The sequence below is a fragment of the Benincasa hispida genome, chromosome 9 (assembly GCF_027475165.1).
Source record: "Benincasa hispida cultivar pf3 chromosome 9, pf3_genome.v1.1, whole genome shotgun sequence".
Lineage (NCBI taxonomy): Eukaryota > Viridiplantae > Streptophyta > Magnoliopsida > Cucurbitales > Cucurbitaceae > Benincasa > Benincasa hispida.
The window spans coordinates 32,961,176-32,988,379 of record NC_143486.1 but is presented as its reverse complement, the minus strand read 5'-3'; the positions used below and the strand labels follow the sequence as shown (position 1 = coordinate 32,988,379).

Here is a 27,204-nt window from a genome sequence, read left to right as displayed (position 1 = left end):
TCCAAATCAAATTAAATTGGAGATAAAATCTTGAAAATTTTCCTTCAATTAAAATTTTGGTCATATTTCAAATTTCATACTAAATTCCAAATTTCTAAGTTTTTATTTCCAAATCAAATAAAATTGGGGTAAAATATGAAATCTTTATTTAAATTAAAAATTTTGGTCATATTCCAAATTTCATACTAAATTCAAATTTTTATGCTTGTTATCTCCAAATCAAATTAAATTGGGGAAAGCTTTTCTTAAATTAAAGTTTGGCCATGTTTCAAACTTTATCACAAATTTTAAGTACTATATTCATGGTTTGATTAATTCAACATATTGAAGTCAAGAATAAATTACTTATATCTCGATTCTAACTTCATTTTTCTCTGAGATTTATCCACCCATATTTGTGCATAAATCTCGAGAAGGGGCTTTGTTGAAGAAGAAATTTTGGATTAATAACAGATTGTCACATCATTTAATTAATTAATGACGAATTTCCAAATCGACCAATTAGGAGTTGACATGTATCCAAAACGAGGTTGAAGACAAATTTCCAGTTAAGCCCAAAAATGGACTTAATTTGGCTCAAATGCACAAGTCTAGTTAATTGGGCCCAAGGGTCAAGCCCATGGACCAACCAAGCCCAAGCCTACAAGGTCCACCAGAGGAACTCTTTTTATTTAAAGGGTTAGCAAGCTAGAGAGAATTCTCTACAATCAGAAGATTCCTTGACTCCTGAAGCTGCACATCCTTTGAAGACACAAGTCTCGCCTGAAGATTCAAAGTTTCTTCCAAAACTTCGAATTCAAGAACATCACGCTCCGTTTCCATAATTCAAGTGTCCACATTCCACTAAGAGAGAATCAAAGGATCAAGTATTAGAGATCAAACCATATCGCATCAAATCAACATCGACATCAACACAAACACAAGTTCAACTCCACGAAATAAGTTTCTCCGAAAACCTCGAGCAAACAGTGACTTACCTATGATTTCAATGAGTAATGTATGATGTTTATAAATAAACTGTGGTTTTGGAGTAAAAGGATTTCCAACCATTGATTAAGGTACCCTAGATTGCTAGCATACGACAGAGACGTTTGATGAGAATTGTCAATGTACACTGATGAGAAATGTCAACGAACTCTAGTATGTCTAGCTGGGAATTGTCAACCTATACACATGGGGATGAGATAAGATGGGTACAGGTCAAGTATGTTTTCTAGTTTTTATACGAAAGTATAATAAGTTTAGTTTTCATCAGTCAAGGAAAGGAATTTGATGATAGACAGATTATTGCAAGATCAAAGTAAGTTTGTTGGTTTCAAAGGATCTAAATAAGTTTAATCTCTGGTTTTACTGAAATATTACATTATGTTATTTTCATGATCCAATTTGAATGTTTTATGAGTTAGTCTTCATTAGTCAAGAAGAGGAAGCTGATGATTGACAGTTTTTCATACAAATTAAACATGTGTTCCTGGATTTATTGGAAACTATGAAAAGTATGCCAAGTTTTAAATGCGAAAGGTTTATGAATGAAATCTCTGATATTATATGAGATTTTTTACAATGATGTATTTCTTGGTAGTATTGAAATCCATTGTTTAAAAATATTATATGGTTTAACTGAGAAAGTTTATAAGCATGTAAATGTATTTATGTTTCAAGATTTAATAGATTAATTCCTGGTTCAACTGGAATTTCTATGTAAAACTAATATGCGGCTTCAATGAAATGAGTTATGATTATACAGTTTTATGACGAATGTAAGACTTCAAGGTTTCTTAAGAATGAATTACTAAGTATGATGACAGACTTATGTTAAAGTTCTTGTTCCAAATGATCTTAATTTACTTAAATAATTTCAAAAAGAAATTTCTAAAGTAAAGCTATGTTCATATAAAATATGTCACTCACTAGACTTCCCAGCTCATGCTTTTCAATGTTTTGTGCCCCCTTACACCCCAGTAGGAGAGTTCTAGAGTTCTAGGTTGTTGGTTGCTAGTCTACTAAAGGTTCAGTCTGGAGTTAGGGCTTGGGTTGTAAATAGATTATTTACAACGTTGTATTATTATAATAAAGGTTATGGTTGTGTATTAAATTATGATAGGAGACTGTGTTGGTTATGTATTACATAGATTCCAGATATTAAAATTTAAAGCTAAATAGGTCCAAGTTCTAAGGTTAATTAGGTTTAGTTGACATCTGCTATCTTCACATCTTCTTTTGTGTGAAAGAGGTAAGCTTAGGAGGGGGTGTGACAAATACTCATTCCACAAGAATTAGGAATCCAAACGACAGTAAGTATCTTCAGTTGAGAGAAATGATCAAGAGCGAATACGTGCACCTTGGCTTGAATTTGTCTAAAAAAGAAGGGGAAGACGAGAGCGATGTGCCAAATCAACTAAAGAGTGAAGTAATGGAAATATATTTAAGTCTATAATTAATAATTCAAAAAGTAAGGTTGATAAAGAGCACCAAGTATCGAGAGACGAACATCGAGCATGAAGAGTAAGCATCGATCGTGTAGGCATACAGGTGGTACAACGAGCATTAATTACCAAGAAGAAGGAAACGTGGTGCAAACAAGGATTGAGAGTGTCGAGTAGCGAGAATTTGTAGCACAAATGAAGTATAATATAAAAAGTCAAGATGATAGCAAGCATCAAATATTAAGAGCGTGAATTGAGAGTCAAGCATCAAGCATTGAGAGTGAGCATCAATCACCAGGCGTGTGGGTCTCTCACAGGGTCGAAGTAGTAATTTTACGATATGCTGACACAAGCATAAGTTCATTCTAACTCCATAGGTTTAAATTCTAATTTAAATATTAAAACCTTTATTTCCTATAATTACTTTGAGGGATCCTTCATTTAGTTCTTTAAAGAAAAAATGCAAAACAAGAGAGAAGAAGAAAGTTATATTGTCAAAGGTTGCATTAGATGGTGGTGGTTCCTCCGTATGAAAGAAGGAAGAAGATGAAGGGATGAGAGAAAGAAAGGGGATATAATTTTTTTTAATGCTTTTTTAAGTTTAATAATAACATATTTTTGTAATAAAAAGTAGGTTGTTGATTTTAACATTAGTCATTAACAAATAAATATATATATATATATATTGACCATGGACGAAGAATGTTATTAGATACAGACCTTAGGAGTAAAATCGTTGTGTAGGAAATCTCAACATCAAACGCAACCTAAACCAAATTTGTGACATCAAACATGTAAAGATTTGTTTGTTGATAATTCAATTTTGTTTTATGTTTTCAAATTTACTAACCTGAACAAATATGTATTTGACAAACAATCTAGTTTTTATTTTTGAAAAATGTTATCGAATTTTATTATTCAAACAGTAAAATTCTGAAAAAAAAAACAATATTATATTTTAAATGTAATCGAGTTTTAAATTTTAAAATGTAGAATTATATTAAATAAATACAAACGTTTAAAAATACATTATATTAGGTTATAAACCCAATTCATTTTTTAAAATTAAAATATGTATTATGTAATGTATTATAAATTATATAATATTACAAAATAATAATTATAAAAATTTATTTTAACATAAAACACATTCATAAATTAATCCACCAACATATTATAGTCAACCTAATATTTGAGTTGATTGCTATAACTAATTTGATGATTTATAAATATAATAACAAACACATTTAAAATAATTATTTAAATTAAAATCAAATTTTTGAATATACTACCAAATACATAATTTTAGAGAAGTAGAAAGCAGAAAATAATTGAAAGCTTTGATAATAGGGAGATTCAAATACATACCTCGTGACTACTCATACTTAAATACGAATTGAACCATATTCGGTTTGACAACATGATGATTATTAATGGTTAGTTTTGTGCATCAATTAAGCTTTGATTTTATGGGGAAACAAAACTTGATTGACATTGGAAATTCTAAGTTTGAAAATAGATACACATTGCAAGACTCGAGTAAAAATTTAAACTTTACAAAAATGAGCATACAATGGAAGTACAACATAATAGTAATGAGGTGAGTGAGAAAAGACAGATGCGATACTCTCTTGTAAGGGGAAATTGGGAAGAAAAATGGAAGCGTGGAGGATTGGAGGGAAGACAAAGCATCAGATTATCCAATCCAACGCTTACAATGGCGCAAAGGAGCGCGTGAAGAATCGTAAGGTCTATTTTCGAATCTCGCAATCGCACATGCTCTGCCCTCTTTTCTCCTACATTCATCCATCAAAACCAAGAAAATTTTCACATTTCACTTTCCCATTACGAAGAAACAACCAACTGTAAAAGGAAAAAAGGGAAAATACCGAGTGTGTTTATAATTTCCCACTCTCTTCCTTGCTATTTCTAGCGCAGCTTCCATTTCTGCTGCAATTTCTTCCATTTTCTTATCTGGGTTTTGCTTAGCTTGATGAAATACTGATTCCCATTGATCGAAAAAGAGAATTAGAGATCTGGGTTGTGTGATTTTGTTTATTTTTTTTTCTTGATTTCTGGGTTTCTGTATGTCTCGAACACCGAATTATGAGTTCCAAGAATGGTGGAACAAGCAGAGAGAGAGGAACCATGATGAACACTTACTGGAAAAGTCCGACAACTTATCGACCTCACCTGCATTTCTCTCTGTTGAGATCCGGAGTTCTGGGAGTCCTGAAGATCGGATGGTCGATAAGGACCGAGCGAGGACCAGGAGTGCTCGCCAGATTTCTTGGGTTTGGCTGTTGAAATTCCAGCAGATTGCTGGTTCATTGGCTTCAATCACCAATGGCGTCGTTTATCTAATTCGTACTGCTAATCGTCGGATCTCATCGCCGGATTCTCCAGCTGATTCGGCCTCGTCTCGGCTGTACAGGATTATCAAAGTGTTCTTGATTGTAGTGCTTCTATTACTCGTTTTTGAGCTTGTGGCGTACTTCAATGGCTGGCATTTCAGCCCTCCTTCTGTGAGTTCCGCTTCTGCGGAAGTGCTTGGAATGATAGGGTTTCTATATGCTAATTGGCTTCAGATTCGGGCAAATTACCTGGCTCCACCGCTGCAGTACTTGACCAACCTCTGCATTGTGTTGTTCCTGATCCAGTCAGTGGATCGTTTGCTTTTAATGTTTGGGTGTTTTTGGATCAAGTTCAGGCGATTGAAGCCTGTTGCGGCATTTGAGTACTCTTCCACAGACGAAAATGCTGCTACTCCTGAGGATTATCCAATGGTATTGGTGCAGATTCCCATGTGCAATGAAAGGGAGGTAAGAAGATGTAGGTGTTCCTTGACCCCTCTTTAACTCCTTTTTCTATTTTTTTTTTTTTGTTGCATTGCATGTGTTGTTAATATTTGACAATGTTGATTGTGTTTTGTGATAATTCACGGTTATAGTTATATGAATCCATTATTTAGTGCCAAGCAGTGTTTAAATGATTCATGCATTACTTCCACTCGAATGAATAGTTCCGTCTGTCCACGAGGTTATTTCTTGAATGTACTATTTCATAATGATCGTTACTGCTATGTTGCTTTCCAGTGAAGAGTAATGCTGGAGAAAAAGGCAAGAATCAAATGGATCTGTGATTGGGGATTGTACTTCTAATTTCTGTGGAATGGAAAACACCTATTGGATAGGATTCTTTTTTTTCTTGTAATTTCATTCTATCAATGGAATGATTCAATTTCTATCCAAGAAAAGAATACTTGGAGGAGGATAATTTTGGTTTTATAATTTTTTTGGAGGAAAAATTCTTAATGATGAGGATGTAAAAAAGTGGTATTCATTACTCATTGTCCTCCACTTTCCTCCAGGATAGGTAGCACCGTAGTGGTTGAGGGATATTTCGAATTGCAGGTAGTTATAGGGGTAATTTTTGTTTGCTGGGTTCGACCCCCTGGTCTTTCCTAGTTTCCCTCCAATTTTCTTTCTAAGATACTAATTTGTCAAGGACGACGAAGGTGCTTCAAAAGTTTCATGGCAGAGGGATTATTAACTCTAGGATCAAGTCTTTTCGAGTATATGTTCTCTTTTTCAAGGAACTTTTGTTTGGATGGGTTGGGTAGATCTTCAATGGTATTTTTTTGCCCAATGTGAAAATCATGGGGTATCAAAAAAGGAGAGTATTGATTTTCATTTTTTTTATATATAAAACCTAGAATAATGTAGATAGGGCATTACTTAACAGGGTATCTGGAAGAAAGGTTTTTGGAGTAGATGGACAGTTGGGTGAGTAACTAACTGTCTTAAAGTTTGCTGAATTCTGAGTGTTCTTATGAGAAGCTGTAGACTATTTTACCGAAAAATTTAACATTTCTTTCCCCCATTTTCTTTATTTTTTTGGTGGTGGATATCTTAGCAGTGTCTACCACATAGGGGCAATAAGGCTTTTGGTAATATAGGAAAAGGGTCCATCTTACTTGTTTATAGTTTGGGGGTGCCACTTATCTTTTTCTCAGGTAGTGAAGAGTCTTTCTAGTAATTTGAATAGGTTCCTTTTGTCATTTGGAGAGGTGTCAGGTCTCTAAAAGGATAAGCCAAGTGTTCTACCTGGGATAAAATGTGGTTTTGAAGTTGGTTTGGTTGGCTGAGTAACTCGTTGAATTGTTTAGTCTCCCGACATTTTACTCACAACTCCACAATCGATCAGATTCAAAACGACTTCAACTTAATCCATTTTAACGACTATCATCAAAAAAATAATTTCTGAACTTGTCATAAATAAAATCCAGTAAGAAAGCTCATCTTTAGATTCTTTTGCTGGATTGAATAGAAGGGGTTTCTAGAATGTTTATAAAAAGGCCAATGAGATATCAGATTCTATTGTTTTTGCTATTTTCATTGCCGTTCTACATCTAGTCTGAAAGTCTTATTATTGCTTATTTCATTTTTTTTCTATGAAATATCTGTCACTATGATAAATATATAAGATATAACTAAATGCCACTTTGGTTTGTCTGCTAGTAGACTTATCGCTTGTACATTTTACTTACTGTATATTCCATTATGACGTTTTTAGGTTTACTTTCCTTTAAGTTTCTTATGTTCTTTCATGTGACCTCTTTACAAGTTTAATACTTACGCTCACTGGTGGGTGGACAGGTTTATCAACAATCTATTGCAGCTGTTTGTATCCAGGATTGGCCAAAGGATAAAATGCTTGTACAGGTTTTAGATGATTCTGATGAGCTAGATGTTCAACAACTTATCAAGGCTGAAGTACAAAAATGGCAACAGAGAGGTGTCCGCATATTGTATAGACACCGCCTCATACGTACAGGCTACAAGGCAGGGAATCTCAAATCTGCAATGGGGTGCGATTATGTAAAAGATTATGAGTTTGTGGCAATCTTTGATGCAGATTTTCAGCCAGGACCAGACTTTTTGAAGAAAACAATTCCACATTTTAAGGTAATTGAATTGAATATCATGTATAAGCTGCAAGATGGATATCTTTGTCGCATTTACTCTCTTTGATGTAGAGAGAAGTCTCGGAATCATTTATAAATCTTTACAGCTCATATGTGTTAAGCTATTGTGTTTGATATAGTCCCTTGGAATCATTGCATGTCTCAGCATTTTTTTTTTTTTTTTTTTTTTTGTGGCTGAAGACTGACTGGCTCATATTTTTTCCACTCTGCTTAATGAACACTGTCATTTGATTCTGAAGAAGAAATCCTACTTTTTTTCATGCTCAAGGAAGATGTGGCATTTTTTGTTTTCCAATCACTCAAGTCAAAATCATTGCAATTCAACTTCTGTAATGATCTCTGTAAAATCACTCAATCACTCAACTAGAGAAGAAATCTCTTGCCGATAACTCAACTCTGGGCTTTCTCTAATAAAATAAATAAATAAAAATGATAAAAATCCGTAATTCTTTGGTTTTCTTTACTTCTGACTACCACAGTACAACAGGTGAATGTCAAACTTCTGTTTGTTAAATAAAATGCCCTCACAGGCAGTTTCCTGTCTGTCTTACCACAACCACACCATCAAAATAACAGGGTATGTATATAGAATCCATGTCCTAGTGATCCAAAACCTTGCATGTAATGTATTGTCCTTTGAGCATTCAAGTATGTGTACTCCAGGCAGCTAGTACATCGTGTCCTGAAATTATTTGTCCCTGAGTTTATCCTGTTTTTCAGTTTTATTGCACCTCCTCGAGCCTTTCATAGAAGTTCAAGCTAGAGATTGTTTTTAGGTCTTCTAGATAAAGTTGATTTAGTTCCTACTTAATCAGGATTCTGAAACCTACTGGGGGCTAGGCATTAGTCCTAGACAAATTAGGTCTGGATACCAAGTTATTCAATTTTGGGGGGAAGTCCCTGTTATTCCTCTACCCTTCCCTCCGTCCCTATTATTTACATTCCCTTTGTTTAATTTTATTCTGCCAAATGGTGACTTCAGATCTTATACACTTAATTTGTTTTTTCCTTTTCTAACCACGTGATTTCCATCAAGGAATCTATGGCATTAAACTTTTTTTTTTTTAATTTTGATTTTATTCGATATTTTTCACAAGTCTGGGAGAAGCCTCAGATACAGTAATAAAATGTGTACATTTTTCTCCATTAGGGGAATGATGAACTTGCATTGGTCCAAACAAGGTGGTCATTTGTGAACAAGGACGAAAACTTGCTCACAAGATTGCAGAACATAAATTTGTCCTTCCATTTTGAAGTTGAGCAGCAAGTAAATGGCATGTTTATCAACTTTTTTGGTTTCAATGGTACTGCTGGAGTTTGGAGAATTAAAGCTTTGGAAGAATGTGGGGGCTGGTTAGAAAGAACAACTGTTGAGGACATGGATGTTGCAGTTCGTGCCCATCTTTGTGGCTGGAAGTTCATATATCTAAATGATGTGAAGGTTTGTCATCGCTCTTATGCATTGGAATTTTGCTGCAAAGTTGTCTGTGACGATATTTTCTAACTGTTAAAATTTTCAGTGCCTATGTGAACTTCCAGAATCATATGAAGCATACAAGAAACAACAGCACCGCTGGCATTCAGGCCCTATGCAGTTATTTCGTTTGTGCTTCTCTGACATACTCAAATCAAAGGTATGAACTTCCTTCTTGCTAATTTTGCGTGCAAAGTATCTTTTTCCCTTAAAGGTTTTATGTGAGCCGACATACTAAATAGAACTTGAAATTGGAATATTGATCTTGAAATTTTTAAACGTTAAATCAGTTTTAAAGGAAAACTTTTGTTTATTATTTGGTTATTTATTATTATTATATTTGGAATAAGAAACAACTCATATAATGAAAAGGAAAAAAAAAAGTTCAGGGATACAATCTTCTAAAGGGAGTGAAAAAGAAAAAATGCATCTAAATAAATGACTGATTCAATCCTTTCATCCTTAAGAGTTGAGACTCCTTCAGGAAACTAATCTTTGTAGATCTATTTCAAACATTTAAGAAGAGCAGGTTTTTAAAAAGCATACAAATGCCTAGTTATGCTTGAATGTAAAATCTATATCAATTCAAATTTGTTGTATTGCTAATGAGAGGTGGACAACATGATGAGCTTTTCTGGCACCCAAACCATGCAAAATATCCGTCCATGATATTTTGTGAGACTATGACAGCAGTACCAAATAGAGCTTAAGGATATATTTGAGCAGTCATGCTCAAAAAAATTTCCTCTCTCCAGTGTTATATGTTGAACAATAAGAAGAGAAAGACAAGGATGAAGTTTCAAATCTTGTGTTCTAAAACAATATTTTTTTTCTTTTTTTTTTTTTTTTTTATAAGAAACAAACAAATATATATTCCATCAGAACACAAAAGAACAGCCTAAGGGCAAGGGCTTTCTTTATCCTACAATATATTCCGTTAAAAAAACAATATTCTTCATTAACAACGTTATGGGCCCAGTCACACATCGACCAATCTCACGGGTTTTCTTTCTGGCGTGACATTTAAAACACACTGGATACTTCTATATTGAGTACTGAGTATCTTGAACTCATAACCTCGTATCTGGATGTATAGCTGGATTTATAGTTTATCTTTAGGCAAATGAGCCAACCCACGGTGCTTTTGCCCTTCTAAAATATTATTAAAAAGCATTTAAACAGATGTTACTACTTCGTCCTAGAAGATTAGTTTCCTGTTTTGCAGGAGTTCAATATCTGTGGACTGTTGGAAGTATGCCAAATATATTGGACAACTTTCTCCTTTTTTCTTCTTTTCCTTCTATGGTGGTGGGGGTGGGGCAAGGGGAATGGTGAGCAGTGTTTCTTTTCTTTCAATGATGTTATAGGGAGGTCATTTAATTTTTTGCTTTCACAGTGATGACCATAAATATATAACATTTTTTCACATGCCTCTTTTCTGCTGCATTAGATGATACCTCTATGGGGATTGCTCCTTTCATTAAAATATCAATGATCCTGAGGAAAAATGAAAGTGGTCATCTTCTTGCCACTTTCATTTCGCAATGTTTTTTAGGACTAAACTTTCTTGTCCAGTGTCAAAATAAGACCAATTAAATAATGCCAAAATCTTGCCTTTTTGTCTTCATTTGGAGGGGGGTTTGACAGATCTTTGAATGAGGTGTGGTCCCTTGTCAGACGTCAACCCCCTCTTTAGGTCTCCATCGGATAGGTCTTATTTTGCTTAACTGAAAGCTCCTTAGGTTAATTGCTCAATTCTAAGTGTGTTTTTTTCTTTTTTTCTTTTTTTTATTCTCCTCGTATTATTTCTCCATTCTGCCTATTTATATTATAGGAAGGTATGTCGTTAGGCATCTTTGGATAGCTGGTCATTCTTGATGCCCACATCTAGGAGCATCTAATGAGTTCTTTCTTCTCTCAACCTAAGTTTCTGAGATTATTTTACCCAAAAAAAGGTTTCTAAGATTTTATGTAACATTGTCCTATTAGTCATCATTCTTCTTTATTTACTTTCATTCAACAGTTCTCTCTCTCATTTTGAATTTTATGTATTAAAAGGTCCTATCAAATTCAATGCATTTGCTAGTACATTTGTTCATTAACATTTTGTTTGTAAGTTTCAAATACTTAGTTTGATGCTTGCTACTTGCTAAAACTTGATTTCATTTTCCAGGTGAGTTGGAAGAAGAAAGCTAATTTGATTTTTCTTTTCTTCCTCTTGCGAAAGCTCGTCCTTCCCTTCTATTCCTTTACCTTGTTCTGCATAATTCTCCCCCTTACCATGTTCCTTCCTGAAGCTCATCTACCAGCTTGGGTCGTTTGCTATGTTCCCGGGATCATGTCCATCTTAAATATTCTTCCCGCACCGCGATCATTTCCGTTTTTAGTCCCCTATCTTCTATTTGAAAACACGATGTCTGTTACCAAATTCAATGCCATGATATCAGGGTTATTCCGCTTTGGTAGTTCATATGAATGGATAGTAACGAAAAAACTAGGAAGATCATCTGAAAACAATCTTGTTGCTTTTGAGAAAGAACTAGAACCTCTAGTTGAGGGTACAAGTCTTCATCGATCTTCCTCAGAATCAGGTCTTCAGGAACTGACCAAGCTCGAGATATCGAAAAAAGCAGGGAAACACAAAAGAAATCGTCTGTATAGGAAGGAATTGGCTCTTGCATTCATTTTGTTAACCGCCTCGGCTAGAAGTCTGTTATCTGCTCAAGGAATTCACTTCTACTTCCTATTATTTCAGGGTATCACTTTTCTAGTAGTCGGTCTCGATTTAATCGGAGAGCAGGTCAGTTAAATTATGTTGTTACGATTTTGGAGTTAGTTCTAAACGAAATAACCCGAGAAGCAGATGGGTTACTTACTGGTCATCTGTGACCTACCTACAAATCAAAATCTTTTGCAATGTGATGATATTAGAGCTGAACCATAATAGTTCAGTTAGTGTTCATAATCTCGTTCGCTCTCAATTGAAGCTGCAGATCACTTCTTGCTCGTGTATTTGAGATGAATTACTTCTGATTGTGGAACTGTTATGTTGTAGTTTTGATCAATTCAAGTAGAGCAAAGGATGTGAGATGTTAAAATTATAGAAAGATAAAAAAAAAAGACCATGAAATTGTTGGGGAAAGATTGTGATAAATTAGAGCATTGTATACTTGCAGGTGCCAAGAGCAGGAAATTCTGAGATTATTGGAACCTTGATTCTTTATTTTTGTCAAACTGATAATTTCTGTACCATGAACATATATTTCATTGTATGTGTTGAAATTCATTGATGTTCTGAAACTTGAATTATTTAAAGACAAATAGCAAGGTTGTCATTTCTCCCAACTTCTTATTGGTTATGCATCTATTTGCTTCTTATGGACTTCTCCAAGGATATTTGAGTGGATTATCCTATCATTTAGGCTTATCGTTTTTAGTTGCTGATTTTGAAATCTATGCTTATTTTCTTCTATTTTCTTTACCATGGTTTTACTGGTTAAGAAACATTTGAATTCTTAGTCAAAATCTAAAAACAAAAATAATTTTTTAAATTTTGGTTTAATTTATAAAAGCATTGGTAGAAAGTAAACAACACAATATAGAAATTCAATGATAAAACCAAAAGCAAAAAAAGGCGCTTCCGTTTGATAGTCATTTTATTTGTGGGCATTTTCGCGCATGTGAATAGAAATCATATTATTTTACTTCATCCACTATTAAATGATTTCTTGTATGTTCATTTTATTTTAGATTTATTATAGATTGATAAAGGAAACTACCTCAATTTTGTTTGAGAACTCTTAGTTTAGGTAAATTCTCACAATGACAATAATAGTAATCCTTATTAATAAAATTAAAAAAACCTTGAGAGAGCTAAACAAATTTGCTTGAAAATGTGTTTCCTATCTTCAAGATTTGAAACTCTATATTCTAATTGATCAAATTAGATTGAAAGTTCTAAACGTGCAATCTAAACACAAGAATACAAATGAGACACAAAGCTTGAGAGATATTAAATTCTACAAGAAATTTTCAATCAACGTGTTCAAATGTGAAAAATACCGTCATATTTATACTAAATGAAAATACACAATGATACATTATCTTTCATCCATGTAGTCTAAATTCAGCCAACTTTATACATGAATTTTTATAAATGCAAATTCATTAAACAAATAGGTAAATGGTAAATTAAATGGGAAGGAATCTGGATTTTCAATGTGTCTTCTTGGATGGAAAGGTGTCTTGAAACTTGAAGGGATACAATTCTTCACAATGGATTGGAACCAAACATTCAATGCTTCTCGTAATCTTTTAGTTCTAGTTCTTGTCCTTACCAATTATTTCCTTATTCTCACTCCCTTCAAGAAGATTCATCCTCAAATCTAAGTGATTGTTTAATAAAGAAACTTTGTAGTCATTATCTCGAGTTTGTTCAAACACTTGGATGGTAACATCTTCTCTTGTATTAAATATGAACTTCATGTGTAGACCGATCGCCTCCTTTTCCTATGTGTTTGTAATGAACCATAAAAAACACAAGAAAAATAATAGGAAAGAATATTAGATGGGGAACAAACCCCACTCTTGTGATTTTCCTAACCTAAATACTTTTGTTACTCTATTTCACTTTTTTCTTCCCTCCTTCAACATCATCTCCTAAAAAAAGTAGTTTTCAAAAAGTTGTTTTTGTTTTTAGAATTTGGCTAAGAATTCAACCATTGTACTTAAGAAAAAATGCAAATCATTATAAGAAATGTGGATGAAATAGGCTTAATTTTCAAAAACAAAAATAAAAATAAAATAATTACCAAATAATAACTAAATTATCTCGAAAAGCCTCTTCCAAAAGTTAACATCACTAAGGACTCATGATGATTTCTTTCTTGGTGAAACATAATGTATCTCGAACTTCTGCAAATCTTATAGTATTCTTATGAGAATCATGAAGAAACATTCCAATATTGCCTATGAATATTCACATAGTCTCGAAGTTCAAAAAGAAGTGTCGAAAAATGCAAAAGACAATTTTTTATTTATCAGCAAGTACACTGAAATATGATGGAAATAAAAGAATATGAAAAGCCACAAGAAAAATGGACAGATTGAAATGTATAAGAAAGAAAATTAAGATAGAACAAAATTAAGAAAGGATATAATTTGTTTAGAATCAGAGCTTTGATACCAAATGTTAAAGGAAACTACCTCAATTATGTTTGAAAACTTCCCTTAGTATAGGTGATCCCCACAACGATAATAAGAACAACCTCCCTTAACAATCTTTGACTTAGTTCCCAAAAGTAATCCATCAACAACCTCAAGAAATTTAAATAGATTTGCTTGGAAATGTGATAGATGATCAATCTTCAAGATTTTGAATCCTGCATAATTTAATTATTCAAACTAGATCAAAGGTTCAAAACATGCATTTTAAATAAAAATAAAAAAATACAAAAAAAAAAAAACAAACAAACAAACAAAAACAAAAACAACATAAAGTTCGAATGAGATTTAAAGTATATGAGAAATTTTCATTCAATTCATGTTCAAATTTGAAAAATACGATTATATTTATACTAAATGAAAAGACTACAGAAAAAGATAGAACCTTTTTAACTTGTAGTCTAAATTTAGCCCCAATCCTTTAAGTTCATACATAAACCTTTATAAATCTAGATTTTCAAATTCAATGTCTCTAGAATGAAAATGTGCATTTTGAATTTTGAAACGATGCAACTCTTCACAATGGATTGAAACCTTAGCATGGGAAGTAAGCAATTCAATCCTTTCTTTATAAAAAAAAATATTTAACATTTGTTTTTTTATATCTTTGATTATCTACATATTTATTAGTTATTAAATCTAACAATAGAATTAAGAATGATATAATAATAATATTGTAAATTGCTTTCTATTTATGATTGTTTGATGTTCTTGTATTATGAGATCTATCATTGATTTGTCAAATCTTTTAACTACAATAATTATAGGGTGGAGAATTGAACCTCTGACTTTTAAGAATAGAGGCTATGTCAATGTTACTGGGCTAAGCTCACTTTGGGCTAAGCTCACTTTAGGATAATTGATTTGTCAAATCAATAAATTAAAAGTGATATTTAACTTATTTTTCTAATAGTAATTGTTTAGGTTTATTATTGTTGATCTATCATACGGATAAATACAATAGATGTATATTAATAATATTTATATTTGATATTTATAAAAAATTATTTACATGATCCTTTACGGTTAGTAAATCATTATTAACTACCAATGAATAAAAATTTATATAAGTAATATATCAGTTTTCTACCAATTATTTTTGTATGCTTATTTACTATTAGATATATTGCTTACATTCCTCATCAATAGGAGAAAAGAAATGTTGGCGACATCTAAGTTTCGTTTTCTATATGTAATAAGGGTATATATATATATATATATATATCTGTTTTTTATAAGGAAAAAACTAAAAGAGGACATTAGTGTGGAGCCAGAAATTTTGTATAAGGGGACACTATATGCAAAATATCTATAAATGAATGTAAAAAAGTATTCATAACTTCATAAATTAACTAATTTAGTACATTACAATTGCCCTCTACAAGTTTTCTTATTTTGAAATTGATCCATGATAACTTCAATATCTAACTTATCAAATAAATCCTTTTCAATATTGGCTATAAGACAATCATTCATCCATTGATCTCCCATTTGATTATGTAATCGAGTCTTCACAATATGCATAGCAGAAAATGTTCTATCTACAGTAATTGTGGCGATAGGTAAAATCAACGGTAAGGTGAGTAATCTTAAACTAATGGATAGATCTTGTCTTTATTCGTCAGGACCATTTTTACTGCAAGATTACATATGTTGTTTAGCTCAACAAACTCAATATTTGAATGCATATCAATGATGTAATTTTGAAGTTGATCCTCAAGTATAGAGAGTTCAATAGTTGAAAAGTCTCTTGGATAAAATTGAGCAAGTTGCTCAATGACAACATAGAAAACTTCAACATGATAATGATGTATATTTGTAACTTGTTGAAATTTTTGCCTTTGTCGTCCTCGAATTAGAAATAGGTTATCCATTTTAAGTACTCAATATCATGACTACGACAGAAATAAAAAATCATACCCAACAACGAATCCCAACCAGGCTCTCTTGTTTTCTATAGTCTTTCTTTACAAATGTTGAATAAATTCATTGCATTCACAATATCTTGATCTTTTCTTTGTAATGCTTGACATAAGTCATTTGTGATTCCCAAGATAATTTTTATAAAATGTATATGAAAAACAAAGTCAAAAGATACAATTGAACTTATTAGAGTCTTTGCTTAATATTTTTGTTCTAAATTTGATCCACCTTGCACAATTGTCTCAGGTACATCAACTACTAAAGAGAACATTTAATAAAACTCTTTAAAGTGTAGTAATGTGATCTTCATCGAGTATCTCCTGGTCAAGTACACCTACTTAATGGTCCATCTTTAGTGTATATATTAATTTCAACAACCAACCAGGTGTTATCTTTTGCGGTTGATAACTTGTAGAAATATAAGTTATTTTTGCTCTTAAATTGGAACAACTAAGGTTTTTAATGATAAATTCTCCTCATTTTTAGAAGAAATATATGGATTTTCAAACATTAGCAAACTCATACAAAATAAGTTTTATTACTAAATATCGCGGAACTAACGCATTGTATTGCAGGATTTCAAAGCGAGAATTAATGCTAACGCATTAGACAAGTGCCGCAGGAAAAGCCCTAACGCATGGGCCATGCGTTGGAGGGAGTTCAACGTAGAGAAGATACATTGATCCAGACTGATTGTGTCACATCACCACTTGCAAGTATGAGCACCTGCAGCAGGCGGTGTCTGAAAAGCTTCCGAGAGTCAGGCGGCTAATCAGGGCATGGACTTTAATACTGACCAGGACATAAACTTTAATGCTGCCCATTCACCAAGTGGATGTGACCAACACTTATAAATAGATGAAGTCCCTCCAGAGTTAAAAAGTTCAGAAATTATCAAGATCCTTACTCTCTGTATATTGTAGTCATAGTTTTAGTTCTTAGAAGCTGTGCTGTGGTGCCAGACGATCAGAAGGGTTGAGAACCACCACCACCGTCGATCAGGGAGCGGAGGAATCCACTCTTGAGAAAGACACTTCTTCCAATTCCTATACAATTGATTGTACACAACGAGATTGAGCCAAAGAAATACAAGAGATTGTATTCTTTGGCTTGACTCAGTTTCCTTCATCTCATTTATCGCTTTCACTTCATTTGATTAAATATTGCTTTTGTAAAGACTCTCTGTTTCTTTATAAAATTCATATATTTGATCCATCATACTTTCCATTGTTTATTTCTTGTTTATGTTGAACGCATTAATACTTTCTGCCAAACTCCATTCCAATGCTCAAACCAACTTGACAAATTGGTAAAGGGCATATTTAACTTAGATTGTTCGAAAGAATAACCAAGCTGCATCAAGTAGGATGCCTAATATAGCTAGAGATAGACTTATTGGTGTCTATTGCATTCTGTGTTAGACGCATGCATCGTAGAGATAGGTTTTGTATGTTAATCGCATTGAGAATTGTTGAATGAAGTCTAACGCATTGAATAAAATATAAGCAAATCACTCCATCTCATCCATATCACATCCTAGTTTATATACATTCATCTTAGACCGATGCGTCCACTTACATTAAACTCCATTCTCACATGATCCATCACTAACTACTCAACTCTTTTGCATCTCTTGCACAGGCACATCAATTTAGTGTAAATAACACATTTCTCACATTTATTTAGGAAAACCCCTACAGTAGATACAACGCGAGGTCTGCGTTTGGTTAACTGAATCCCTGAGTTCGACCCTGAACATACCAGGAACCTAAATTAGATTTATACTTGGGTCTGGTCTAGGAAAACTTGAACGTCATTAGAAGGAGTTGTGTGCGTTCTGTGCATACTGCTATCTTGATTTTCTCTAAGAGTGTATTGTGTAAAATAAATTGGAGAAATAAGTTCTAAGTATAAATGATGCGTTTATGCTTCGATGCGTTTAAAAATTGTAACGCGTTGGGCGTTAGATATATGCACAGAACGCACACAACTCCTTCTAATGACGTTCAAGTTTTCCTAGACCAGACCCAAGTATAAATCTAATTTAGGTTCCTGGTAAGTTCAAGGTCGAACTCAGGGATTCAGTTAACCAAATGCAGACCTCGCGTTGTATCTACTGTAGGGGTTTTCCTAAATAAATGTGAGAAATATGTTATTTACACTAAATTGTTGTGCTTGTGCAAGAGATGCAAAAGAGTTGAGTAGTTAGTGATGATCATGTGAGAATGGAGTTTAATGTAAGTGGACGCGTCGGTCTAAGATGAATATACACAAACTAGGATGTGATATGGATGAGATGGAGTGATTTGCTTATCTTTTGTTCAATGCGTTAGACTTCATTCAATAATTCTTAATGTGAATAACATACAAAACTTATCTCTAGGATGCATGCGTCTAACACAGAATGCAATAGACACCAGTAAGTCTATCTCTAGCTGTACTAGGCGTCCTACTTGATGCAGCTTAGTTATTTTTTCAAACAATCTAAGTTAAAGATGCTTTTTACCAATTTGTCAAGTTGGTTTGAGCATTGGAATGAAGTTTGGTAGCGGTATATTCTCACTTCAATTCTGTCTTTTATTTGGATGCTAATCATTTATACTAGGGGTAGTGGCATATTAAGTTATTGGGGTTGATGCCCTAAATCTCGTGGGTCCTGTAATTTGTAATTGTAAAGTATAAAAAATTTATTTATTTAATAAAATATGGGATATTTTATTCTCCATTTTGTAGCATTAACCCATAAAACCAATAAACTAACATCCAAGGTTATCTTATGTAGCTTAAACATGTATGTGGAGACATACAAATGGATCATGTTTAAGTGATAACCTAAATGATATATAGTAGATTGATAAGGTTGGATACCTTATCCTGGTGACACTACGAATACGGCCTGCTTTGTAGATGTTACAATTGTTGTAAAGTGCTATAGATGATCCGATCTTGATCATTCATGTAGAGACATGTGAGTAAAGGTGTTCTATATAAAAGATATGTGACCTGAATCCTAAGTGAGTTATGAACTCCTGCCTATGAAGGCGGTCTTTTGATTTGTATGGGTAAGAGTGTCCAAATCGCCAACTTAATAAACTTATCATTTTAGGGATTCGTCTGATTGGGAAGCTGAAAACACAGCTACACAAGACGAAATTCACTCCTTCCCTAATGTTGGGGTAAGTAGATAAATTACTTTTTTAAGGACTGATTCCGGGGCTTGAACAATGTGGCACTCGAAAGGGGTTTGGTCATAGTTGGACTATGACTTATTGATCATTAGAAGGATCAATGGTACTTAAAGGAATTAGATGTAACTATAGGAGCAAAACGGTAATTTTGGCCCAAATGTACTTACGAGCAATTTGTGAAGGGTCATCGCCCTGTTAACTGACCATATCCAATGGGTATAGAAATATATATGTAGTGCAAAAAGTGTAATTGTCAGTCTTCAGTGGAGTGACCGACAGTTAATGGATGTTGAGTAATTTAATTAAAAAATTTTAATTAATTATTCATGTACCGTTGAAGTTTTAATCTACAGATCCATAAGATCCCCTCTGTAGCTCAACTAAGATTATTGAAAATTAATTTTGGATTAATTTGAATTATTCAAATTAATTTAGGGAATTAATTATATATGATATAATTAATTTAAATTAAATATATGTAATATAATTCATATAATATATTTGATACATTATAATATAAAGTTTATTTTGAGATACATTAAATATTTGAATATGATTCAAATATAATTATATGGATTGGATTCATATAATTAAATTTAGTATAAATGTGATTTATATTAAATATCACAAATGATGGAGAGAATTCAAACTATAGGTTATATTGTATTTGATACAATATAAAAACTATAGTTTATATATTATATTTGATTAGGTAGTTATTTAATATATATATATATATATATAATTTGTTAAATTATTTATTAAAATATTTTTTGAATTTTAATTAAGGAGGGAGTTGTAACTCTCTCCCCTCAATTCACTCCTCAATCAATCGTGTGGGTTTTTTTTTCTTCAATTTTTTATTATCTTCATTCATCTTCTTCACAGAAGATTAGAGAGTCTTCACCCAACTTTGTTGTATTTTCATATGAATTTTTTCCTCTAAAAAATCCTCTCTCCCTCTTCCCAATAGTAGAGCCCACACATTTTCTGCTAATTCTCAACCGCTACAAAGAATACAGAAGGTTCTATTGTGGTGGTGGTCATTTGTTTTTTTTTTTTTTTAATTCTGTTTGGGATTCCAGTACGAGGAGAGTTCGTGATCTGTTCGAGGGATTTCTTGAAGATCTTGTTCTTCAAGGGTAAGTTGTTTCTCTTCCCTAATTCCTCTTTAAAGCATGTTGTAACTTTTATTAAAATGCACAATTTATGTTCTTTAAATTTTAATTCTATGAAACATTGATAATTGGGAACGATCCCACTTCCACAATGGAACTCATAAGTAACTTCACAACATTACTTAATGAAAACCCCAGCATATGTCATTCTCTTGCAATATGTCTTTATGTATCCTTTTGTTGATACATTCCACCCTTCGAAAAAAAACCTCTCATGGCAGGAGTTAGTATAAACCTAATTGCACTCATAAACATAAAGGAGTAGTTCCACTGTATATAATCGCATATCATATCATGTTCCTAGGTAAATTACCTAAAATCTCATATTTTAGTCCCAAGAGAAAACTTTACTGCAAAAAAGCTTCGACGAAGGAGAAACAACATCAATTCTTAAAAGAGAAGGTGTATCAAACAATGCATCGTTGTCTACTAGTTATAGAAGTCCAAGTCCAATTACTAGTATTGTACATAATACAGCGGCATATTTGTTTCAACAACCAATTTGTGAGAAACCCAAGACTCTTCACATGGTGATTGAACATTCATACCATAAGTATATAAAAGGCCTAGAATTTCATTATCGATTACCAGATCTGGGTCATTATTTGACTCATAGTTTTGATTTATCTCTTTTAGATTTGGCTAGGTTAGATTCTTTAAGTAACAAACTGCTTACCGTCATGGATTATCAATCAATTATGTTCTTTGGAACTTCTGTGTTTGATGTTGTTAATCACCTTGATCAAAGTCGAGTTATTGATGTAATAAACCATTATAATGGATATTTTTTTTTGTATCTTTATTGCGTCAATTTTAGGTCTTGCCTATGCTGTCTGGTATAGCTTTATATCGGGCTTAATGAATCAACTACCAATTGATTGCTCAATGTTCACCATGAAACCTTATGATCTTATACATATCTTGTACTTTCGGGTTTTTCATTAAGTACACCTAAAGATGTTTCGGTATTGGTACTCTCTACCTTTGAACATCAGTTTTCTTTTACTAAGATAACTATGAATGCTAGAGGAATCAAGCATAATGTTCTGAGTTTAGGTCTAATGGTATCATTGTTTATCACAACTGATAATCTACCATGTCTCCTGATTTAATCCTCGACCACTTAATATCCATCATTATTTAAAGCCTCAGAAATTTCCATTCTATGTTTCTCTCATAAAATATCTCGACGTTTTGCTAACGCCCCAATTACATTCACCACATTTGTAATAATAAAAAATAGATCAGCAATTTCCACATGATTTTTAGTAGTAGCTAAAAGAGCTAATTGAAGCTGATGAGAAAATTTTCTTTTAAAATAAGTGCTTTTGATCTATTGAACTGATCTTGCATATTACTTGTTCCATCATATCCTTGTCCTTGTAAAACTAGTGATGCTTAACTCATGTTGAGGAAAAATATCATCTATGACTTTCTTAAGTGATAGAGAACTTGTATCATTGTCATGTATGATTCCAATAAATCGTTCAATCACATGACCTTTATCCACATATTGCAATACAGTCCTCTTTTGAAGATACATCTTTTGACTCGTCTATCAAGATAGAAAACTGTTTGTCACTCATATCTTTTATAACCATATTAACAACTTCTACTACAATGGAATGCACTATATCTTTTAATATGGGGTGAAGTCAATTTCAAATTATCTGGGGCATTTTTCAAAGTCACAACTTCAATATCCTTATTATTGTTGCACAACTATTGTAAGAGTTCAAGAAAATTATCTTGATTCTTCGAATCATCTACCGTATCATGTCCATGGAATGCAAGTCCTTGTTGTAATAAAAATCAAATACAATCAATCGATGCACCTAATTGAGTTGGATACTCAACTCGTGCTTGGTAAGACATCCTAATTAAAAAAATCTCAATATATTGTTTTTATTTCAAAAGAGCCTCACATTTACCCAAAGTCGTACTGTATGTACTATTAGGACCACCATGAATATGTAATTTCTCTTTTTTCTTCCAATTAGAAAATCCTTCCTTAACAAAACAGTCGCCTCCTAACTCTTCACTTACTTCTGGTTTGAACAGATAGTAACATAAACAAAATGTGGCATCTTTTGAAGTGTTATATTCTAGCCAATTAGAATATTCACTAAACCAAGTTGGGTTAAATCGTCTTGACTTTGTACCAAATTTCTTAAGTGAAAAAAATATGATTTTGAGGCTGACAAAGACCTTTTAGCAAATATGCTCTACGAACTTGATCTCGAATATTATAATTATAATAATAAATTTTGGTTCTTAGACCTGAATATGTGGGTAGTTCTTCTAGATCGAATTCTGTATAAGATCGATCAGAACCAAAAATATTTTTCTTCTTTGAAGATGATGCCTCTATTATCTCTATTGTTGTTTTTCTTTTATAATATATCTTCATATTAATTTTGAATTAACTCTACAAAAGTATTCATAATAAGAATATTATATTTTCTTATGTAGATTTAACAGCATAAAAACTAAAAGTCTAAGAAGATTTTAAAACTTACTTGTCAAGTTCGTATATCCAAACAAGTGACCACAAATAATCTTCTAACTTGAACTCTGAAATTAATTTTAAGAACCTATACGAGTTATGTGAATGTAAAAATAACATGGAAACAAACAAAAATATATAGGGAGTAATGCGAATATAAAAATTATGTACGAAAAATTAATGGCATAATAAAAATATCTATTCGTATTAAATTAGAGCTAATTCTACAAAAACATTCACAATAAAAATATTAAAAACTATTATGTAGATTTAAAAATATAAGAACTAAAAAGTCAAAAAAAAAATCAAACTTACATATCAATGATATGATACGCATAGCCTAATGAGTAACAAAGAAATTATCTCGTACAACTCTAAAATTGATATATATAACGAAAATTACATAGGAAAAAAAAAGTAAACGTTATCTATTCAAGAGAACCTTGTTGAGAAATGAGATTAAACATTATCTATTCAAGAGAACCTTGTTGAGAAATGAGATTAAAAATTTTCCTAAATTTTGAAAGAAAAAAATTTCCACGGAAGATAAAGGAATTACACTGATTTTCTAATTTTTTTAGAGACTGATTTGCAATGCAACCTAAAAAGCTAAAACCTATTTTATATTTTAATTTCATATTTATAATATTTTTTTAAAAAAAATCCCACTTTTAAATAAAAAATTTCCTTTTTTTCTTTCTTTTTTTTTTTTTTCAAAAAGAGATAAAACAGTTTTTTTAGCATGAATTTAAAATCAAAGTTAAAAAAGAACCAAGCGGGAATCAAACTCAAGTCCCACGTAGTTTCAATCAATCCCTTGCTAATAAACCACAGAGGAGATTTAATAATAAGAGTGCATTTATTAATAAGATTATTAACTATTACTTAAAATTTTATATTCAAAATATAAAAATCGATAATTTGAGGGGGACAACCTCCACGTGACTCTACCCTTAATGACATCACGAGAGACTAAAACTAGAAAACCACATAGGATAAGGGGAAAGGAGAATTGAAGAGATCCTCTCTTCCCAAGCCTTCCTCACCAGAGGGTGTGCTCATTATGAGAGCAAATGAACGTGAGAAAAAAGAAACATGTCTCCAAGCTCTACGCCAGAGTCTTCGCCTCATTTTGGTGAAAAAAGAAACTTCGGTCAAGTCAATAGCTTGCCCATTTAGCAGCTTCACCACCTTCAAACTATCATATCTGATCTTAATATGATAGAAGTTGATAGAGAATGCTTTTTCAAGATCATCACAAATCGTTTGAGCCTCAAGAACCTTGACCTCTCCTTACACCTATGAATGTACTGCATGCCGGCAGTTCGAACCTACTCCATATATCATTGATTAAAAATAGTGAATTAATCCTAACTTATTCAATATTAATTACAAAATAATTGATAATTAATAACAAACTAATAGCCATGCATCATCAAATACCATTAATATATATAAGTGACAAAGGGGTATAATTTTTTTGTAATATTATTTTTCTATCAATATTATATTCACATTATTATTTTCTATCATATATCAATGCTGATGATCTTTTTATATTTTCTATGAAACAAAAATTCAAGTGTGATATATAATGAAATTATTTCAAAATTAGAGTAAAGTTTCCTTTTGAGAGAAAAAAAATAGAGACCATAGTAATAACAAAAAAAATCCTTCATGAATCAAATATATTACTTTTTTATAAAAATTAATTAGTAATATACAACTACCGTGCTAAAAACTACTATCTAAAAGGGACTATAGAGGAGAAACTTTTGATTTCCCCTTTTGCCCATTTTAGTGAATGGTTATAGGATTATCTTAGTTAATTTCATATTTAAAGTCGTTAAGTTGCACATCATTAAAAAAAATCACATTTTTCCTTATTCTTGAGCTTTACATGTAAAAAAGAAAAAGAAAATAAAAAATCGAACTAAGAGAAGATTATCACGAAATTTTAAAAAAGAATAGAACAAACTATTTTGATATAAAATTAAAGTTTAAAATTGAAAGGATAAAAATCATCCAAATCAATATAAAACATATTTTTTATTAAAAAAAATAAGAGAGAGTTATCACGAAATTTTGAAATATATATTTTTTAAGATTTAAATTAAAAGAATCAAATTATTCAAATAAAAAAAAATCTGTTCAATTAAGAGACAATTATCACCAAGTTTTAAAAGACTTGATTTTGTCAAAACAAAAAATAAATTATCCAATAGATCTTCTCGATGTAGTAAACAATTACATATTTTTCTTAAATTATTAAGAACATTTATTTTATTTAACCTTTATATAGATATATATAGAAACGTTTATCTCAAATCTAACGCTATAAAACACGTGCAACACAGATAGCATTTAGCTAGTGGATAAAAACTATTAGAAAAATACTATATCATTTTCGATCATATTGAAATTAAAATACCAAATTTCCTTCCCACAAATATCATTCCAGTAAAATGAAGATCAAACATGCAAAATTACCTCAAATACTTTGTACACACAAACATTTAGAGAATACACATGAGGGAACCACCCACCCTAATCATTTAAGACTCGTTTGGATTGACTTGAGAAAAAAACGTACATCAAAAAACTCATTTTTTATTTAAACACTTTTGATAAAAATTGATTAAAATACACTTGAAAAACTATTTTGAGTGGTCGTCAAATACTCTAATTTCTTCCAAAATGACTTATTTTTTAAATTAGATACTAGAAAATGTACTTCAAACGCATTCTTACTATTTGATCTTACCACCTTAATTTGAAAATTGTTTACCAGTGCAAGTACATACACAGTGTTTTTCAGCTCTAATTTACTTGAGGAAAAAAACCTTCATGAAGGAATCTCTAAACGAAATTCATAAATTTAAGGTTATCATCTTGTAGATATATTGTATTTGTTGAATTCATGACATCGATATCATAATGGTAAACAAAAACACTAAAACCATTAGATGTGTCACCCGAGATAATGAATAACCATCCTAACAAGTCCATATCTTCACTTATCCTAATTATATCAAACTTACTAGACTCATTTTTGTACACAGTGCAAGTTAATAATCATGTGAGTATTGAAAATTAAAAGTTTCTTCTTAATGGAATCAGAAATGTGTTGTACTATGGAGAATATGAAACGATGTATTGAAAACGGAAAAAGTAAATATCAAAATAATCAAAATTAATTAAAGAATATAACAAAAAGATGAAAATAGTGAACATAGAAAGATATGATAAAAAAAACTCGAATTAAAACATTATAAAGTCAATGTATAAAAAAAAAAAATCTAAGCTTAAAATCTAAAGAACAAAAAAGAGGTTCGATTTTGAAAAATCCCACAACTGAAATCCTACGAGTTAGAAATGGGCATGAATCTAGAGATAGTGATACTGCTACTGCAGGGATAAATCGACAAATGCGGTGTAATTGTATAGAAAAATCGGACAACCAGGGGCTAACAACTTTTTATGCCCTATATTGGGTTTTCTCTTTTCTCTATAATTAATTTACTTTTCATTTGGAATATGAATATAATTACTTAATTAAAACTAATTGGTATCAGTTTACCAAATCAACACAACTAATTGAGTTTTTCAAAAAATATATTTAACTAAAATAACTCATTAATATTTCCTTAAAATATTACATTTAATTCAATTTTACTAAATTTGTTGATTAATTAATATCAATAAACTTTAAAATATATTTGTTTAATTAACTAAAGTTAGTTAAATCAAATTATTACTTATTGATTAATTGCACCTGCAGATGAACGAGGAGCGAGGATTGTACATCGACTGATCAAGTGATCATGCATCAAAGTGATCGAGAATGATGGGACGAACATCATGAAAAAGTCATTGTACATCGATGACCATTTTTCATTGGCACTAATTCAATTGGACTGAAACTCAATTTATGATCATCATATTAAAAATAATTAAAAATAATTAACAATAGTAACAGTAACATCAATATTTTTACTTTGTTTCAGATTGAAAAAATAGAGAAATTCTTATAAATAGAAAATATTAAAAAAAATATTTACATTTTATATAAAAGTTTCAAAAACTAATTAGTAGTTAATTAGTTTTTGTAACAAATTTTTTTGTTACGAAGTCTAAATATTTTTAGATATTTTTTATATTCAAGAGGCGCCTTAAAAATCAGTTCTTTTTGGAAGATTAAAATATCATATCGGTCACTTCAGAACTTGTTCAAATCTGTAAAAAAACAAAAAAAAAATTGTCAAATTAAAAGACAGTGAGTGAACGTGATACCAGAAG

General features: G+C 31.6%; 1 protein-coding gene across 1 annotated transcript; it reads left to right on the top strand.

The window, feature by feature from the left end:
* Positions 1-4,028: 4,028 nt before the first annotated feature.
* CSLC6 (Cellulose-synthase-like C6) lies at positions 4,029-12,232 on the top strand. Its single transcript, XM_039042264.2, has 5 exons — positions 4,029-5,248; positions 7,085-7,393; positions 8,564-8,854; positions 8,934-9,047; positions 11,061-12,232. Exons 1-5 carry the CDS (start codon positions 4,514-4,516, stop codon positions 11,694-11,696), a joined length of 2,085 nt encoding a protein of 694 aa, XP_038898192.1. The 5' UTR covers positions 4,029-4,513; the 3' UTR covers positions 11,697-12,232.
* The last annotated feature ends 14,972 nt before the right edge of the window (positions 12,233-27,204 follow it).

Excerpts from the sequence above, each read along its gene's own strand:
- CSLC6 (XM_039042264.2), top strand. The coding sequence starts at position 4,514 with ATGTCTCGAACACCGAATTATGAGTTCCAAGAATGGTGGAACAAGCAG. Across the intron at positions 5,249-7,084 it reads CCATGTGCAATGAAAGGGAG|GTTTATCAACAATCTATTGC; the intron begins GTAAGAAGATGT and ends GTGGGTGGACAG. Across the intron at positions 8,855-8,933 it reads TATATCTAAATGATGTGAAG|TGCCTATGTGAACTTCCAGA; the intron begins GTTTGTCATCGC and ends TAAAATTTTCAG.